The 19,099-nt window shown below is 39.1% G+C and overlaps 1 protein-coding gene, 1 long non-coding RNA gene and 2 pseudogenes across 2 annotated transcripts; 3 read left to right on the plus strand and 1 right to left on the minus strand.

The window, feature by feature from the left end:
- The window catches only part of LOC148729053 (uncharacterized), a 44,439-nt pseudogene extending 28,869 nt beyond the window's left edge, over positions 1-15,570 (plus strand).
- Positions 1,947-3,023, minus strand: LOC148729056 (uncharacterized). The gene has a single exon (XM_088725408.1). It carries the CDS (start codon positions 2,774-2,776, stop codon positions 2,096-2,098), a length of 681 nt encoding a protein of 226 aa, XP_088581534.1. The 5' UTR covers positions 2,777-3,023; the 3' UTR covers positions 1,947-2,095.
- On the plus strand, positions 3,059-6,922 carry LOC148729057 (uncharacterized). The gene is made up of 2 exons (XR_015988857.1): positions 3,059-3,856; positions 4,568-6,922. It is a non-coding gene; the product is annotated as an uncharacterized LOC148729057 (long non-coding RNA).
- Positions 11,934-13,240, plus strand: LOC148729058 (uncharacterized; annotated as a pseudogene).
- Positions 15,571-19,099: the final 3,529 nt, after the last annotated feature.

The raw sequence follows: 19,099 nt of genomic DNA on the forward strand, positions 1-19,099 counted from the left end.
GGTACGTAACACAAAGAAGACGAAACCCCTACTCATAGCTACACGACAAAAATTGAAATACGCTAACAACCCAACCTTAGGATCTTTACTTAAATGGCAAGCGCATAGGAGAAGCCAAGGATGAAAAAATCTCAGGCGTCAAGATCGACAAACACCTTAGCTAGCACAACCACATCGAATATTTAATTGGGAAGCTGAATCGAACTCTAGAATTAATCTGCTAAAAAGAGCGAATGGCTACCTTGACCTCCACTGAAGAAAATTGTTATTTAATGCGCTTATTAAGCCTGTCTTTGAAAATTGCTGTTCGGTTTGGGGTAACACCCCTAACGATCAACTGCTGAGAATACTTAGAGTGCAGAAACGTTGTATTAGGTTAATATTAGATGCTAGTTTCCACGATAACTCGATTCAAATGTTCAAGAAACTACAGTGAATGCCAATTGATGACGTAATACGCATGGAGAAATTATGCATGATGTTCAAAATTGTGAACGGAGAGTGTCCGCATTACGCATTATTTTACAAGCTATTGAGCTTATTTAAAAAACACCCATTCTTATAATACGCGAGTTTCTTTTCATGATCATCTGGCCGTGCCGAAATGTCGCTCCAACGCAGGCCTTCGAACATTTCATGCGAGTGCCACTTATGGAACCGTCTGGACGACAAATTTAAAACTATTACAGATGAAAGCAGCTTTAAGAATCGATTAGTGTACAATTTTTCACAAAGTAATTCGGATCGTGAACATTTTACTATCTCTAGAACGTTTTGAATATATCTGCGTGCACGCTGTTCTTGATAATCCAGTTTTTATAATTTTTTTTAATACAGACCACAATGTAAATTACTGGGTTACCAGTAATTGTGTTAGCTATTAAAGCTTATTTATTTATTTATTTATTTATTTATTTATCTCTTGGTTAGAGAGCTGCTCCAATATTGTAAGACTATCATGTCGGATCCCACGCAAGTGTCAATTTGTTTTCTGCACTTTATTTTTACATTCGCAATGATAACGATCTAATTTGCAGATGTCGATGAGTGTGCTGCAGGAACACAAGAATGCAGTAAACATGCTGTTTACAACAATACTGAAGGTTCCTACAACTGTTCGTGTAAATCGGGATATTCTGGAGATGGAAGGACATGCATAGGTGAACTAGACCAAAACCCTTATTATCTTGACGAACAAAGGAATAAAAATTAAAGAAAAAAACATGTCAGTCAACCCTATATTAGTCACGTGCCTAGAGGTTTTCTTTGCTAAGTCAGTTGCCTTGAATTTTACAGATATCAACTAGTTTGCCGACGGAACAGCCAACTAAAGTGCTGAAGAAACTAAAGGAAAAACATATTCAACCCTATAATGTAGTAATGTGCCTAGGAAGTTCTCCTTACTAAATCGGTTGCTTTGAGTTTACAGATATAATTGAGTGTGCCATTAGAAAATCCAACTATAGTATTGATGCTCTGTGCAACAATACCAAGGAATCGTAACGCTGCAAATGCAAACCAGGATTTACTGGAGATGAAAGGACTTGCAAAGGTAATTAAAACGCAGCTTAGTTTCAGAGTCTAATCTTAATCAATTAAATAGGGTCTGGTGACTAATGTCTACATCTCATCAACTAAATACATCAAATCGTACAATAGTCAATCCCCATAACTGGCTTGATGGCCCTATTGGTTAGAGAGCTGCTGAAAATTTTGCAAGATTACCTGTCGGATTCCTCTTTGGACTCAACTCGTTTTACACACTTTATTTTCACATCTGCAATGATGACGTTTTAAAAAAAGAAGAGTATTTTCATATCTCAATAGCCAACGTGGGTCTTTATTCGTTGTTCATACTCTGCTTTTAAATCTGCGTTAATTTCTAAAGTTAACTGCAGTGATGAGATTCTTGTTAACGAAGAGCTCTTTCAGATATGAACGAGTGATGATGATGACAATCTTTAATGAGGAAACTTTTTCACTAAAAAGTGGTTTACAAAAAGGACCTCGAAAATTAAAAATTAAAAATTTACAATGAATAAAAATGCTAAAAGATGCTACTAAAAACTAATGTATCTTATGTGTAATACAAAACTTAAATCAATGAATTAAAAATCTTACGCTTCAAAATATTTACATTATCAGCGGCTCGTATAGTTTTGTCCAGCGAGTTAAAATCACTTACAGCATGATAGCCAGTTCTTTGTTTGCCCCAGTTTCTTTTAACGGATGGAATTTTGAGGTTTGCTTTATTTCTTGTGTTGTAACTATGCTGTTCTTGCTGAGTGACTAATGTTAGTTCGTGATGCGTGAGACTATTAAGACATTTATATACATGTACGCATCGGCGCTGGAAGCGCCTTTTTTCTAGTGTTAACCACTTCAGTGTAGTTAACGCATCAGACGCAGAGGAATACAGTGGTCGATCTAATATTATTTTAGCCGCCTTATTTTGAAGCACTTGCAAACTAGACATTAAAGTTACATTATGTTTGTCTCCCCAAACTAAATCAGCATACTCGAATAAGGGCATAACAAGGCTTTTATAAAAAAGGATGCGCGCCTTAAACGGTAACAAATGCTTAATGCGTCTAAGTAGGCCAAGCCTTTGATTAACTTTCCCTGCCATGTATTCGACATGATTTGTCCACGAAAAATCAGACGATATTAAGATTCCAAGATATTTAAAACAAGTAACATTGTTTATACAATGATCAAAAATTGAAACAGTTAGAGCTATTTTCCTCTGTAACTTCTTGTTACTGCCTATGAGCATGCATTTGGTTTTGTCCAGATTCAGTGTTAACTTATGTTCATTCAGCCATTTCGCCACAGCCAGGAGGTCTTGGTTGAGCTTTTCAGTCAGCTCCTGAGAGGAAGACCCATAGCAGTAGATCACCGTGTCATCTGCATAAAGTGATGCTTGACAGGCATCTAGAACGCTTGGCAAATCGTTAATGTAGATGACAAATAGCAGAGGACCCAGAATACTTCCCTGAGGGACCCCATGGGTAACTGGCAATTCATCCATGACGAGGTTTGCTCAAGAAAAAAATTCTCAGCAGGCATCGTAAACTGATGCCGAGGTTTGGGGAAGAAGGCGTTGGGTGGATGTCATCACATTAATTACACCACAATGTAATTATACAGATTAGCGCCCACGAATCCACGAGAGATACGCGATTGCGTGCGAGTTAACGCGGGGTCATCTGTTGGCGATGAAAATCAAAATCATGAAATGAAATTAAGTTTGTTGTGCGCGTAATGGTCATAAAATACTGCGTTTTCTCTGTTTCTGCCTGTTTCCTTATAACGACATTTTTAATCACGTAGTCTTTCAAAGATCCTTCCTTTTCACAGAAGAGGCAATACCGGCGAGGCGCCGTATTCGAAAAGCCTCTCTTTCGATTATTTAGGTATGATTCTTTCGCTTGGTTTGCCATAAAACAGTAACAAAAGATATCGCAATTTTCATGTGCAGTACGACCTGAATAACAACCGTATCGAATTTCCAGTATTGCGTCACTTGGTGGATCGATCAGTGTTCACGCTTTGCGATCGTAGTACACGATGTTATTGTTTTGGTACAAAACCTGTGGTGGTCGCACGACTTGGCCTCGTATCCTGGTTAAATTCTTACCAATATTATAATATTAAACCTCGACGAGATTTTTCATGTCGAAATGTCGAAAAGCATCATGTTTTCGATTTCGAAACCATTCGAAATGAAGTCATAGAGGCAGTCGGATTTTCGACGTTCGGCTTTCCACCGGCTAACTTAACCACGCAGAGTCTTTGCAGGATTACAAGTGCCACACTTGACCCTTGCAAGCATTGGTATCTACTTTTGAAAGAGGTATGTGACGTTCCTTTGCGTAAATATTTCATATGCGATGTATTTAAGATATTTCCCGACGAAATCCAAAGTGTGGCGACACGGGAACTTCAGCCGGCCAACTCATCGTTCGGACTATTGGGGTTAGCCAGGATTCCCGACCTCGTTCACGTTGTGTTCACGTTCTGTCTAATAGCTGGTCTATCTTCTTCGTAATAAACAATCCCCGACGAACTTATTAAATCTGCGGGATTTATGACTATCGTAAATCTGGTGAACTCCGCCACGCTAGACTTTGAGCCCGAAGGCGCGAAAAATTTATCTTTTGGCGCCAAACTCAGTCACGACTCCGAAGAGCTCGCTTCCTAACTTACCGAAAGATCAGCTGGAGTAAATTCCCTTGGAGTGGAACTGAAGAAGCTTCGAACACAGATTTCTCATCTCGAATCAGCATGGAGTCAATTTTACAGACCCTTTTTTCCACCTCAATGTTCGTACCTTGTCGTGGTGAGGTGGCTTGAGTGCCTCAATGACCAATTGCAATACAATGCCTTTAAAGAATTCAACTTCAGTTGGTGGGCTGTATTTTCTGCAAGGTAGAGGCCAGACTAACACGGACTTTGTCATTGTAGTTATTGTTATGATTATTATAATTATCATTATTATTAATGATTTTGTTATTGTTATCATTATCTTTATGATTGTGATTGAATCATTTTCAAAATGAAATAGGCTGCTCAATGAGGATGGCATGCTGAGGCAAGTAGATTTTCATTTATTTACCCCCCTCCCCCCAAGTAGAAATTCAAGTGTTTCTGATAGTTTTTCTCTTCAATAGATTGTAAGAATGCAGAAGATTTTCTAAGACACACTGTTCAGAGGGCTTGTCTTAAGTAGTTGTTTTCTGATTCAAAACCACCTGCCTAGTTCTGTTTCTCTTGGGTAGTTAGTCCATGGACTGTTGTTATCTGATGGCAGAACTAACAGGTGGATCTGTTTCTCTTGGGTAGTCAGTCCATTATGGTCTGTTGTTATCTGATGGCAGAACCACCAATCTGTTCTGTTTCTCTTGGGTAGTCAGTCTATGGACTGTTGTTATCTGATGGCAGAACCAGTCCCTATTTTTTTTTCAGCTCTATGCTGTCAGTCTTTTATGGACAGTTATTTTTATCTGATGGCAGTTTTAGCTTGCTCTTTTTGTTTTGAAAAATGTGTTGCTTATGCTGTTTGTCACGTATCATCTGTTATTAGTCGGAGGCACTTTGGTCAATCAATGCTATGATTGTCTTCATTATTATTATAATTGTTAATTCAGCTGCTACTCTTCTCTCTTTGCCACAGGGCCCACTACAGACAGCACTAGCTTAATGAAGTCCCAAAACCTTTCACAATGAGCCAACTCAAGAATTGCAGTCCTGAACAGTTTTTGGGGTTTTCCTGGCTTTTCTTGAGATTATTTTGTCTCAGTTTCAATTACTTGGATACTCATTCAGCTAGACTAACAATAACACCATTTTGTTCATAGATAAACATTGAAATAATCATAATAGTAATATAAATGATAATAATAATGATTGGTTATTGTTATCATTATCATTATCTTTATGATTGTGATCATCATTTTCAAATTGAAATAGGCTGCTCAGTGATGATGGCATGCTGAGGCAAGTAGATTTTCATTTAATTCCTCCCCCCTCCCCCCAAATAGAAATTCAAGTGTTTCTGATAGTTTGTCTCTTCAATAGATTGTTAGAATGCCGAAGATTTTCAAAGACACATTGTACAGAGGTCTTAAATAGTTGTTTTCTGATTCAAAACCACCTGCCTAGTTCTGTTTCTCTTGGGTAGTTAGTCCATGGACTGTTGTTATCTGATGGCAGAACTAACAGGTGGATCTGTTTCTCTTGGGTAGTCAGTCCATTATGGGCTGTTGTTATCTGATGGCGGAACCACCGATCTGTTCTGTTTCTCTTGGGTGGTCAGTCTATGGATTGTTGTTATCTGATGGCAGAACCAGTCCCTATTTTTTTTCAGCTCTATGCTGTCAGTCTTTTATGGACAGTTATTTTTATCTGATGGCAGTTTTAGCTTGCTCTTTTTGTTTTGAAAAGTGTGTTGCTTATGCTGTTTGTCACGTATCATCTGTTATTAGTCATAGGGTGACTTTGGTCAATCAATGCTATCATTGTCCTTAGTATTATTATTATTAATTCAGCTGCTACTCTTCTCTCTTTGACACAGGGCCCACTACAGACAGCACTAGCTTAATGAAGTCCCAAAACCTTTCACAATGAGCCAACTCAAGAATTGCAGTCCTGAACAGTTTTTGGGGTTATTCTGTCTTTTCTTAATTTGTTTTTGCCCCAGTTTCAATCACTTGGATACTCATTCAGCTAGACTAACAATAACACTATTTTGTTCATAGATAAACATTGAAATAATCATCATAGTAATATGAATGATAATAATATTGATTAGATTAATGGAAATAATCATAGGAATTATAACCATCAGGATAATGAACATTATTTCTCTAACTATTGTAAATATTTTTATCATTATTATTATTATTATCATTATTGTTATCATTGTTATTATTATTATTATCATTATTATCATTATTATCATTATTATTGTTATCAATGCTATTATTATTTCCATCATGAATTATTAGAGATGCTTGGAAAAAAATGATCTATAGATCCCTCCAACTCATTATTCTTTCAGTTAAGTGAATTAAGACTTTGTGAACAGTTACTGCTTTATTCTGTCATTCCTGATGACCATAGAAATGGTGAAAGTCCACAGATATTATCCCTTTAAGAGTTTCTCCAGGTGTTTTTTTTTCCTCTGAATTTGGTTACAACAGAATGAAGGGCATCAGAGTATAGTGCGCCCAGCTAGACATGAATTGCATTAATATTACAGGGTCATTTTGCTGTATTCAGGGTTTAATCTTAGCCTTCTACAGACAAGTTTGTTCCTCTAAATGCAAAACACATTTTATCGTTTTTTAAAACAAACTTACAAAAACTGCCAAGAAACAGCTACTAAATTTATGGAAACATGACGAACAAGTCAACTAGACTGTGTACTACACATCATTGAAATCAAAGTATCACTTTAGGAACATAAAATCGCAAGATCAGTTTCCCATTTTTAGTGCCTGAGAAAAGATCAGGCCACCAGATTACTTCAAATTCTCTGGTTGCTCGTCCATCTCAATTTCCAACAACCATTTTAGTTTACTAGGTGAGAATCGTGCTTGATTTCTTGCCCCATGCTCTTTAATTGGCCGCCTGTAAAGCTTGTTGAGAGTTTAACAGCTACTACTTGCAGCAACCTTCATATTCCCCCGATAGCTTTTCTTAACTCTAATGGTACAGAACTTTGATGACTCAGACCAGAAATAACATCATTCACTCTACCAACCCTGTAATAAAAAACTTTGGATTTTTCTCTCCATACAGGGGGCCGCAAATGTATTTTTACCCTCGCACGTTTATAAAAGCATTCGGCATGCCTGCTAACAAAGCTTGGATGTGTGTTTCAGGAACTTAGTATCTTTCAACTCGACACCATTTGCCTGAAACCAAAATAATAATTACGAAAGTTAAGAGATTATTTACTTCTGGAGTGAAATGTACTTAACTGATTTGCCCTTTCAAACATAAACCTGAGTTATCAGGTTTTGTCAATCACAAAATTACACGCCGGGTTATTAGTGTTCCTTGGGGACCTTCTATATTATCATAAATATCTGAGACAAGCAGGTCATTTAGCTAGGTAATCTATGTTAAAAACCGCGCTGTACAGCACTTAGAATTATTTTCCTCACTCATTTTTCTCACACTGCAACTTTGCGTACTACGCAATTATTACTACGCAGTCATATCTGGTGTCCAATTGGGAGAAGAGCTTATTATTTTTGTTTTAGAGGTGAATTGCGATTTCTTGTATGTCCCCTATTTCGTCGAAGAAAAGCTCGAACAAATACTGAAAGTAATAAGTAAGTCACTATGAACAACTGGTGCAAAGTGACAGCACTATCGAGCCAAACTGAGAACTGTTCTTTAATGATTTTTAACATGAACCACCAATTCTTACTATTTTTAATTTCTGCGTTTTAATAGACTTTGACATGTTCTTGAGAAGATATTAAATCGGTTAGCGCTGTTGTTCCCTTCTAAATTATTTTGGTGGAAGCGCCTCAGAAGACACTGGTTTAACTAAAACCATGTTGGGCGACGTTACATTTTGACTGCACAACCCGCAATTAAATTTAATTTTAACAGCTATTCGAGGGTGTGAAGAACGGAAAAGAGCAAAATTACATACCATCGGCCTTTCGATGCACGGACGAATTAAAACTTTTTACAATTCCACTTATCCACTGCTTGTAACTGATAGACCTTGTCCTTATTCTTGCGGGAGGCCGTACGATTTGTTGTCCATTGTAGAACTTGGCAAACTTAGCGCACTCTGCCTAGAGCGCAACAATGTGATCTCTCGATTCTCTATCTCACTAGCGGAGTTGTTGTGTTGAACATGGACGAATAATACATCGCAGCGTGTCTTGTAGATAGCTAGAGATGCCATGCATGTTTAGGATAAGCGCTGAATATGGACGAGCGTTAAGGCCGCCACTGAAAAAGCACAATCGACCGTTTTTCATTGTAAGGATCAGGTCTTTCACACAGCTGTCAGAATTAAAGAGAGGAAGAACGTCGATCTCGCTCACCTAAGTAGCGAAGTGCACCACGAGCGGCGACGATGATCAAACACCTGGAAGATCACCGTGGTGTCCCTCTACTCTTTGGTATCATAACCAAGAGCGAGCCCTTTCGACTTGTCACTAAGTTTTACGGTTTATAAAACAAAGGCCCCGCTCTACACAAAGCCTTAAAGAATGAAACACTAGCAAAGCTTACTTAGCTTGGAATTATAAAAATTTCCTTTCTTAAAAATCGAAGATTTTCATGGTTTCCGTAACTTCGTATTTTTCCAAATTTCCTCTTTTACATGTTATGCTGTTTTGCATTTTCTTCAACGTATAATTTAGTTCAGCGTCGATCATTTATCATCCTTAGAAGAAAATATTCTGATCTTTACGTTTAACTATAAAATTGCTTTGGCTTACATTGTGCGCATAAAAGGAGCGTTAAATTAAACATGAGTTGATTCCACGCGAGGGTTTTACCTGGAAAAATGCCTGCACACGAGAGACACCGACATTACCGCGTGTCCCTTTCTGGAAAACATTCGTGTTATGACAAGAAAGGTCAGCTTAAGGGTTTTGAGTTACCCAAACTATGCAATTTTGACGCCGAAAAGTGCCAAAAAGTAATTACAGAAACTTCATCCGCAACACCTTGAACGTGCTGTGGGCGCGAACTGAGATCTTCTCTTACAGTTAATAATTGCCAGGCGGAACTCAGATCCGGCTTAGCCTAATTTGCATAAATTTTTTTGGTGGGCAAAGCTCGTCATGGACAACTCATTCCCACAACATGTACGCTGTTTCCTGTCAGTAATGTAAGAGCGGAACCACTGAAGCGAGTTCTCACATAAACCAATTTTGGAGAGCTTGCGTAACAAAATCCGATGGTCCACAGTGTCGAAAGCCTTGGTTAAATCCAAAAACACGGCCCCACACAGTTTACCTTGTTCCATGTTCAATAAGACTTCATCAGCAAATGATGTCAAAGCAGATTCAGTAGAGAGCCCCTTCCTGAATCCAAACTGTTTCCTTGTGAGAAGGTTGTTAATTACCAAGTGCTGGTACAGCTGGGAATGCACGGCTTTCTCGAGAATTTTACTGAGTGTCGGTAAAATAGAGATAGGTCGATAGTTCGATGCATTTGACCGGTCGCCTGATTTAAACAAGGCTGTAATTTTTGAGCATTTCCACAATTTAGGAAATTTACCAGTAAGAATCGATCGATTCAACAGCTTAGTGATGGAGGGAGTGATTGTATTAGCAGAGCTCTTGAGTAGTCTAGCACTAATTTTGTCCAAACCAATTGCTTTATTTGTCTTCAAAGAGGTAAGCTGCTGAAACACAAACGATTCCTCTAGTTCAGTTAACTGGAACTGAGACAACGGTTGTTCTAAAACCAAGTTGCAATTCGACCAGGTAGTCGTTATTTTGTCAGCTAGGCGCTTGCCTATGGATGCAAAGAAGCGAGTGTGCTTCAGGAACACAAAACTGCAGTGCTGATGCAGTGTGCAACAATACCAAGGGATCGTACAACTGTACATACAAACCAGGACCCTACGAAGATGGAAATATCTGCCGTTCGGGTAATATTTTTCATGCGGTATTTGTTAGTTTCTTGAAATGCTTCTGTTTATACATCAGTTATGATACGTTCTTTTCTGTAAACTGGTAAAAAATAAACAAACAAACCAACAAAAACAAAACAAAACAATAACAAAAAAAGAAAAATAAAAAATATGGAGAAATTCGATGAAAGCCTTGTTAGGAACTATTGAGAAAAAAAATTAAAAAGACGCTCGACGGGTTTATAAACGCTACCCTGCGTAAATAGCGGCCTTTTGGTGTACATGTGAAACTTCAAGTGGTGTGAGAACGAACGGCGAAGCTGTGAGTGGTTTGGACGCATCTTAAATTCTCGGCTCCGTTGCTTGCAGTTTCATCGTGCGCATTAGACACCCACCGACACCACGAAAACACGAGGAACCAAGTCGCAATAGCTTTTATCTGCTTTGCATGGTGAGTATCTGGAACATTCACAAAGCTTGCTTAAGTGAAACCAATACAACTGTGGGTTACTTCTGACCCTCAATTGGAATCGCTCCATGGATAATTTCAAAGCTATCACAGATGAATGAAGTCGATAACTTTCGTACTAAAGAACTATTCTTCCCTCTAATCGGCGACCAGTCACACTTTTTAACTTGGATTTGAATGTTATATATTTCTCTTCTACATATAAACGTTCCCCTTAAAAAAATGATTTTTCATCACCCCGTTCTTTTTTCCTCCTAAAGGCTTTTTTGTTGTTGATATACCTTTTTTTTTTCCAGCTTTGGCATGTAAGGAAATGTTCGATCGCAATGTGTAAGTCAATAATTAGTTAATTTAAAGACAAAAACAAAGCCGAAGAGAACTATAGAGGGAAAACATGAAAATAATAGGACTAATAATTCGAAAATGAAGAAGGACAAGGAAAGCTCTGAATATGAGGATACTGAGAATAATAATCTTCATAATAGAATAATCTTCCACACTTGAATCTCGTTTGAGAGGAATTAAAAGTACTTTGTATCATTTACTGAATATGTAGAAGCCATGGCCTTCATCAAATTTTAGCTGTATCTCTCCTAATAAAGAAATACTTTATTCAATAGATCCAAAATGAGTGGCGAGGTCACCCTGCTCCTAGACTCAAAGCCAATTTCTGTTTTCTGTCACTAGGGAGACTTTGGATGCGGAGATGGGGGATGGACGCCAGTCATGAAGATCAATGGTAATAAGGTATGAATTTATCTGGAAAGAAAAGTATTGTGGATACAGGTCAATGCAAAGATGCGAGAAAGGGGATGGGCAAAATGGCAGCTGTTTTCCTGAAAAAGGTCAGGCTTCGCTCGCTTATCTTCACTGAATAGGAGCCTGAAACAGGCTATTACTGTTATTTCATTAATTAAAAATTAAGAAAACATTAATTATTTGTTTTAAATTTCAGAGTACCTTCCATTACGATTCCCAAACTATTAATTAAACTATGGATTAAACTATGGATTCAGCAAAATTTCCACAATCAAATAGTTTAATCTTCAGTTGAGTAATAGTAAATTAGTTGTATTAGTGCAGTCGCAAGTAATATTCGAAGAAACAAAGAAATTCAACGGTAATAATAAAATTACAATACAACAATAAACATCAGAGAATATGAAACTTTAAAAGCACCGGGACAGGAATGACATTTTTAGTGGTTATGAAGGTTTCGCCCCATACACCCTTCTCACGCAGCGTCATCTTGGATTCCATGCCGTAACAAATCGAGGCTGAACGGACATAAACTTAAGGGGTGTGTTACACTAGTGTTACAGTAGGGATATATGACAAGTAAGCATGGCCCACGATCATTGCTCTCTTAACCTCTGTACGAACGACAAGAGAAATCAGAGTGGCAAGAATTTATATTTTCTTAACTTTCCTTCAAATTCTTTATTGAGATCGAAATGGATTGTCGCTATAAAGTGAGATGAAGGGCTAGATTTTGGGGTAAGAATCAAGCCGTGACCGGCGAGTTGTCAGACGCACGTGCTACTAACGAACGAATTTTTGCTTTCGATTGAAAACACAGACTCTACACGTTTTGTAAAATGCCTAATTTTGTCTTATCCAGAACACTAGCGTCCTTTAAGGAATTTACTCGTCGTTTACTTTTTTATTTTTCATTTTACTTTTAGCTCAAGCAGTCAAACGCACATGGCAATGTTTTGTTTGTTTTTATTAACTCGGATTTTGTACAATGTATTAAATGAGATTCTCCGGCCCTCGTTTATTCCCGTTGTAATTTGCGGTCTTAAACTAATTTCCCAGATCAAGAAAGGTTATACTCTTGTGTGCTCGGCTCACTTCAAGCCAGACGATATGTATAGGACTATAACTGGGCTTACACGCCTAAAACGTGAAGCTGTGCCAACGCAGTTTGCATGGACCAAGGAGGGTAAGGAGCGCCGACCAAACAAATTGCAAGAGTCCAAAATTATTGTCGAACAGCAAGCACAGGAGCAGCGACGTCAACTCTTTGTCGATTCAATCCAGCAAGATGTCGAGATGGAGGAAGAGGATACTGCGTCAGCAGGACTGGAAACCAACGCAAGTGCTGAGCCAATGCAAGTGACATCTGTGGACCGACCGGAAAACGAAAACAGTCAGCCTGACGAACTGAGCCCTGAGGAACAAATTGAAATATTTAAACCCAGAATCAAAGATCTAGAGCAAAAAGTCAAAGATCTTCAAGAGTCCAAGTTTGGAGGGGAAAAAAGTTCGAAGGGTCCTGATTTGCTGACATTTTACACAGGCTTTACATCGAAAGAACGATTTGATAGCTTTTACAAATGGGTTGAGCCGTATGCAAAAACCATGATAAAATGGTCCCAGACTCAACGAGGCAGAGGTAAAGAAAACTGCCAGCGAAGGCGCAGCAGTGGCAATTTTGCATTGTCACTCTACGAAAAGCTGTTTTTATTTTTGATCAGAATGAGATTAGGTTTGCTCGAGACAAACCTAGGAGTGAGATTCAATATTAGCAAAAGTACTGTCGGTAGAGTTATTATAACTTGGGCAAAGTTTCTGTACACAATGCTTGGCCAAGTGCCAATTTGGCCCACAAGTGCTCAGATCGAAAGCAGTATGCCTCAATGCTTTAAAACTACATACCCTAAAATAAGGATAGTCCTTGACTGCACTGAAATTAAAGTCAAAAGGCCTAGCTCCAAGGTCTTAAACTCAGAAACTTATTCTACCTACAAGTCATTCACAACATTTAAATGCTTAGTTGGTACAGCTCCACATGGTGCAGTACCATTTGTAAGTTCCCTATATCAAGGAAGTATATCCGACAAAGAAATAACAAGGCGCAGTGGATTTCTGCCGCTTGTTGAAAAAGGAGACCAGGTAATGGCAGACAAGGGCTTCCTAATACAGGATTTTTTGGAAACTAAAAAAGCTAAGTTGACAATCCCACCATTCTTGTCAAGAACAAAGTCCTTACAATTCACTGCTAAAGAAGTGACAGATACCCAGCAGATTGCCCGCCTCCGTATCCATGTTGAGAGGGCAATCAGACGAATAAGAGAGTACCAAATTTTTGTAAGAGTTTTACCTATCTCAGTAAACCAAATTTTTACCTATCTCAGTAAACCAAATTTGGAATATATGCTGCCTTCTGACAAATTTTAGAGGGCCACTATATCGAAACTTCGATTTCCCCCTGGTTTTGTTTATCAAGCTGATGGATCGTACACTCTTCGATCTGAAGAGGAAGCCATTGTCAGTGTCTTGCATATCCTCAAATTGTTCAAATATGTATTTCATGGAATTTATAATTTGGAGGTCTCCAAATTTATCTGGTATGGGGTTATAAAGAGTAGACCGTACTCCATCTACCCTCCGATTTTTTTTTCTTCTCTGTTCTATCTTCCCTGGTGGTTTCACCTGCTGTACCAGCACCTCCTGCACCTCTCGAGGATTTATTCCTGCTGTTCTTTGTGGCACATGCCATGTCTGTGGAAAACTTGTCTTGGACATCGCAGGAGGTACACTTGTCAGGCCCAATTTTTGATAGTGCTCAAGGAGGTACACTAGCCCAATTGCATGGTTGCACAGCCCTGCTCCCACCTCACAGTTGCAAGAGGTACTTGATATTCTGACTTTAGGAGTCCTTGAGATCTCAACCTACTGAAAAATTTTAAAAAAGAGCTAAAGCTCTGCTTCACAATGTGCATTTTCAACATCAAACACTATTTATTAAGCTTTGGTCAGCATTTCAATAAAATACAAGAGCTTGATTGAAACTCCGAAAATAAAACTTGACACCAATCCTGTACCGCCAATCACTGCGGTGAGATCAGTAAAGACGTTAAGACGCTTCAAACAGAAGTGAAAAATCTTGTTTCGCTTGTGAAGGACGCTCTGACTCCAAAACCTCCAGGTACTTTTTTTACGATGATGTATTGGGGAGCGGCATCTCATGATTTCACGCTCACATGTTAAAACTGCAGTATTTTCTTTCTCACAGCCCGTCCCTTCTCTTCTTGCAAGGAGCAGTACGACAAAGGAAAGTAAGGAAACAGTAAGAAGTTTTCATTTCAATATTCCAAATCACTCGCTTGATGTGTGCTGTCCATTATGGTAGGTATAAGGACTCTTGTCTTGCATACAGGCTGACTCAATCCGTTTTAATGCTCTCCTTTTCCATAAGGTCGAGACGAAGCCAAGTGTATCTGCTGATGTTTGGTTCACAAAAGATTCCTGTTTACTGTCACATGGGAAACTTTGGATGTGGTGATGGAGGATGGACAATGGCCATGAAGATTAACGGTGCAAAGGTAAACTCCCTGTCTCCTTTAAAAAACTCTGGATATAATTATTGATTAAAAAAAATAAAAAGAGAAGAAATGAAATTAAAAAAACACACACAAAAACGAAAAAAAATAAATAATAGTTCTTCGTTTCTCAGAGAACCTTCCATTACAGCTCCCATTTCTGGAGCAACAGAAATTCCTATAACCTTGCTGGAGGCAGGACTGGGTTTGACTCACAAGAAACCAAGCTACAGACCTACTGGAACACACCCTCCTCCAAAATCTGCCTCGGTATAAAGATTGGGCATCAGCTCAGGTTCATTGTCATCAACAGGCACGCCAACTCACTGTACTCACTGATTGCTGATGGAAAATAGCGCGCTACCTCACTGGGTCGTGACAGGTGGAAGTGTTTAATTGGTTCACAGGCCTCCTTGCAGCACTACTGCAACAAGGAAGGGTTCAATACTGTGGGAAGAAGCCTTCGTCAGTCCAAAGCAAGAATCGGCATCATTTCTAACCAGGAGAATGAATGCTACTCTTGTGACTCCAGGATTGGTTTTGGTACAGGAGGCCTTCACGACGACTCCAACACGTGTGGCAATGAAGCAACATACTCGCCAGACAATGGACACAAGCACATCAAAGTCATGGGCTACATCCTGTTACAGTGACAGGGAACACCGCGAACGTTCCAAATTTCAAGCCAAGAAGCCATCATGAATTTAAAAAAAGGTAGTATACTCTGGCTTACCAGCTAATAAGACAATGGTTTCAAAATTATTTTCTTCTCTGGTCAGATTTGTCTTACCTATAACTTTTTGAAAACCGGTCTAAGACGTATCAATTGTGCAAAGCCAATTCAAGTCTTGAGAACGAAGTAGAAATAGTCAATGGAGATATATTCTATGTTCATAATAGGTCGACGTCACGAGCTGCACGCGAAGGGAGGTTGTGATCTGATCACGCACTAAGAGGGGTACACGAGAATAGTGCCTTTTTTTCGCGCGATTTCCCGTTTGCGCTCACCTTACCCATTTGTCTGCTTGGGTGAAAAACCCGAAAAGCCTCGCCTGTTCTGCAAGGTAACCAGGAGACCAGGAAATTCATTATTTGAATGGACAATAATTGGCCCTGATACGATAACTAAAGGAACACAAAAAACAGTACCTTCAAAAGTATTGCCCATTTTCTCGCTCTCATTTGACCCGCCCACTTTTCTGAATCATTTGTTTGAGGCGTCAGTCTCTACGCGAAATACGAATGAACACATTAACAAGACTTTTATTAGTTCTTCAACCGAACAGATTTCCTTCCGAAATATTTCCCGTAGTTTTAACAGACCTCTTCAACACTTCTTCAGATAATCCCCTTATAATTCAAAAATAAGCCTAAATGGATCAGTGAGATTTCATTTTGAAATTTAGAGAAAAGAATTCTGTTGTTATCTCGTGTAGAACAAAAGATAGTACTGAAACCGCTTTTTACCTATCGACGAGGGCGGGGAGTTTAGGGGGATGATATAGTTCAGGACGTTCTAGAGGACAGATCGGTCGTTGCTTAGAGACCACGAAGAAAAAACATAGAAATCTGACTGCCAATTGACTGCCAATAATGGGGGATGGGGGGGGGGGGGGTCAAAAGAATATTAAAACCAAAATTGACCGGACTTCCCCCTCAGCTATAACTGATTCCTTACAACAGAAATCGGTTATTTTGCTGTAGGTAAAGTAGTCGGCTATTCTTTTCGAGTCGCGTAAGTCATCCGGACTGTTTAGTTAAAATCCGTCGGTAGGGTTGAGTGGCTTTGTTAGGCTCGTTTGTTGTGAAATTGTGGCGAGGGAGTGGTTTATATAGCGCCAGCACTTCTTGAAATCTGTTGAGAAGAGTCTGTTCGAAGAAAGCGAACGAGCTATATATCATAGTTGAAAGTAGTTGTTGCAGTAAGTGTAACTTTCTGCCATCCCAATCTCAGGCCCGGTCAATAATGTAATTCGAATTCATTATCGACCAGGCTTTTTTGCGGTGTACCATGCACATTTGGTCCATTTGCGGCAAAACTGTTGAATCAGTTTACACTACCGAGACCAATGGCAATCGACCGACCAAATACTCTTATTTTGAGTGAGATGATGACGAGTGGTCAATCACCCCCACCGACAACAGTCCCTCTTAAGTCAACTCTTTCCTGAACGATCAAAGTGAACCATCAACTGAACTAAGGATAGGTTGTTAATGACGGTGTCTTTATTGTTTCTAGGAAGAATTGTTTTGCCGGTGAGGTCACAGGCTGTTCAGCTCTGTAAAACTTCAAGCAAACCGTAAGATATCAGTATAAAAAGGAAGAGATCAAATCAGGAAGTAACGGCCATTAAATAAAAAAAGATGAGGAACAGAGCCTCTCACAAATATCTTTTCTATCGTTAATTACACGTTCAGCTGGGGGGTTTGGATTTTACGATTCTAGCAAACAAAGCCTCTCCCACTAATTGCTACACATTTCCTTGTAAATGATATACGCGAACTTGGTGTTATATCATGGTAATTATTAACAACTATTCACCGAAGTTAAAATGGCTGGTGGTGGATATTACTGAGCCACGAAGCGGCGAGTTAATTATCCATTACTAGCCACCTACACTTACGGTGAATAGTTTTTTAAGCATATACTAAAACGGTGACACATGTAACTTCCCTGCGCATAAAGCTCGCGACATCGACGTTTAATGGATATCGACTATGTCTTCTTAGCAAATTTCTATAGAGTTTTAATACTTGAATTCGCTTTGTACGATTGAAGCATCTTAAACTGGATGTCAAAAAGTTATGTTTGAGACAAATCTGACCAGAGGAGAAGATAATGCTGAACCTACTCTTTTATTAGCTAGTAAGCTTTACATTTTTCTATTTCATGATGGCTTCTTGACTTGAAATTTGGGGAGTGAACTGTCACTGCACCAGGATGTACCATATGGCTTTGATGTGCTTGTCTCCGTTGTCTGACTTGTGTGTTGCTTCATTTCCACACGTGTTGGAGTCATCATGATGACCTCCCGTACCAAAACCAATTCGAGAGTCACGATAGGCGCAATCATTATACTCGTTAGCGATGATACCGATTCTTGCTTTGGAATGAGGTGAGTCGTCCCCCACAGCATTGAAACCTTCCCTGTGGCAGTGGGGCTGCAAATAGGCCTTAGTACCAATCAACTCCTTCCACGTGTTACGACCCAATGAGGTGGAGTGGTATTTTCCATCAGCGATCAGTGAGTGCAGAGAATTGGCGTACTTGTTGATAACAGTGAAGTTGGCCTGTTGGTAGATCTTTAGACCGAGACAGATCTTTGAGAAGGATGTGTTCCAGTACGTCGGTAACTTGGTCTCTTGTAAGTCAAACCCAGTCTTCCCTCCAGAGGGGTTATAAGCTTTTCTGTCGCTCCAGAAATCAGAGTGGTAATGGTAGGTTCTCTGAAACTGATAATAAATGATTTTTTTCTTATTTAGTGTGATAGCCATTATAGACTGTTTTAGGCTCACGGTCATTAACTAATCATAAGCCACTCCTGGTGGTTGTAAGGAAGACCGTAGCCATAACTTGCCCGTCTTGTAAAGATGAGTGAACGGTCGAGCGAACGACTTTTGGTAGCTGTAAAGGAAACAGCATACACTTTCTCACAAACACTATTTCGCTAACTTACACTGACCTGTATCTCGAATGAATTTCAAATGATTTTATACTTTATTGATAGCAAATCAATTTATACCTTGTTGCCATCAATTTTCATGACAGGTGTCCATCCTCCATCTCCGCATCCAAAGTCTCCCATGTGACAGAAAACGAAAATTGGCTTTGAGTCCAAGAGCAGGACAACCTTACCACTCTTGTCCAATCTGTTGGATAAAATAGTTTGTGAGAATTGGTAGTACGTAGCGAGACTTTGGCATATTTAGTAGGTCTTATAACTTTTCAAGAGACACAACGTACGTCTCAATTCTTTTCCAAAAAGAAGTCGGCTCGGATGATTATCATAAAGGATCAGGAGCTGGATTGTTGTTAAAATAATTGCTTTTATCATATAAGGGGCAAAATTACTGAATTGTGATTGGCTGAAAATCGCTTAGCAACGGCTGCCAAGGTAAATAAAATTATCTTTGTTTTGGCGTCCCGTCTTATGCGAGATCAGTAAGAAAACATTTTGCCCC

This window comes from Stylophora pistillata, chromosome 6 (genome assembly GCF_964205215.1).
Source record: "Stylophora pistillata chromosome 6, jaStyPist1.2, whole genome shotgun sequence".
In the NCBI taxonomy this organism is placed as follows: Eukaryota; Metazoa; Cnidaria; class Anthozoa; order Scleractinia; family Pocilloporidae; genus Stylophora; species Stylophora pistillata.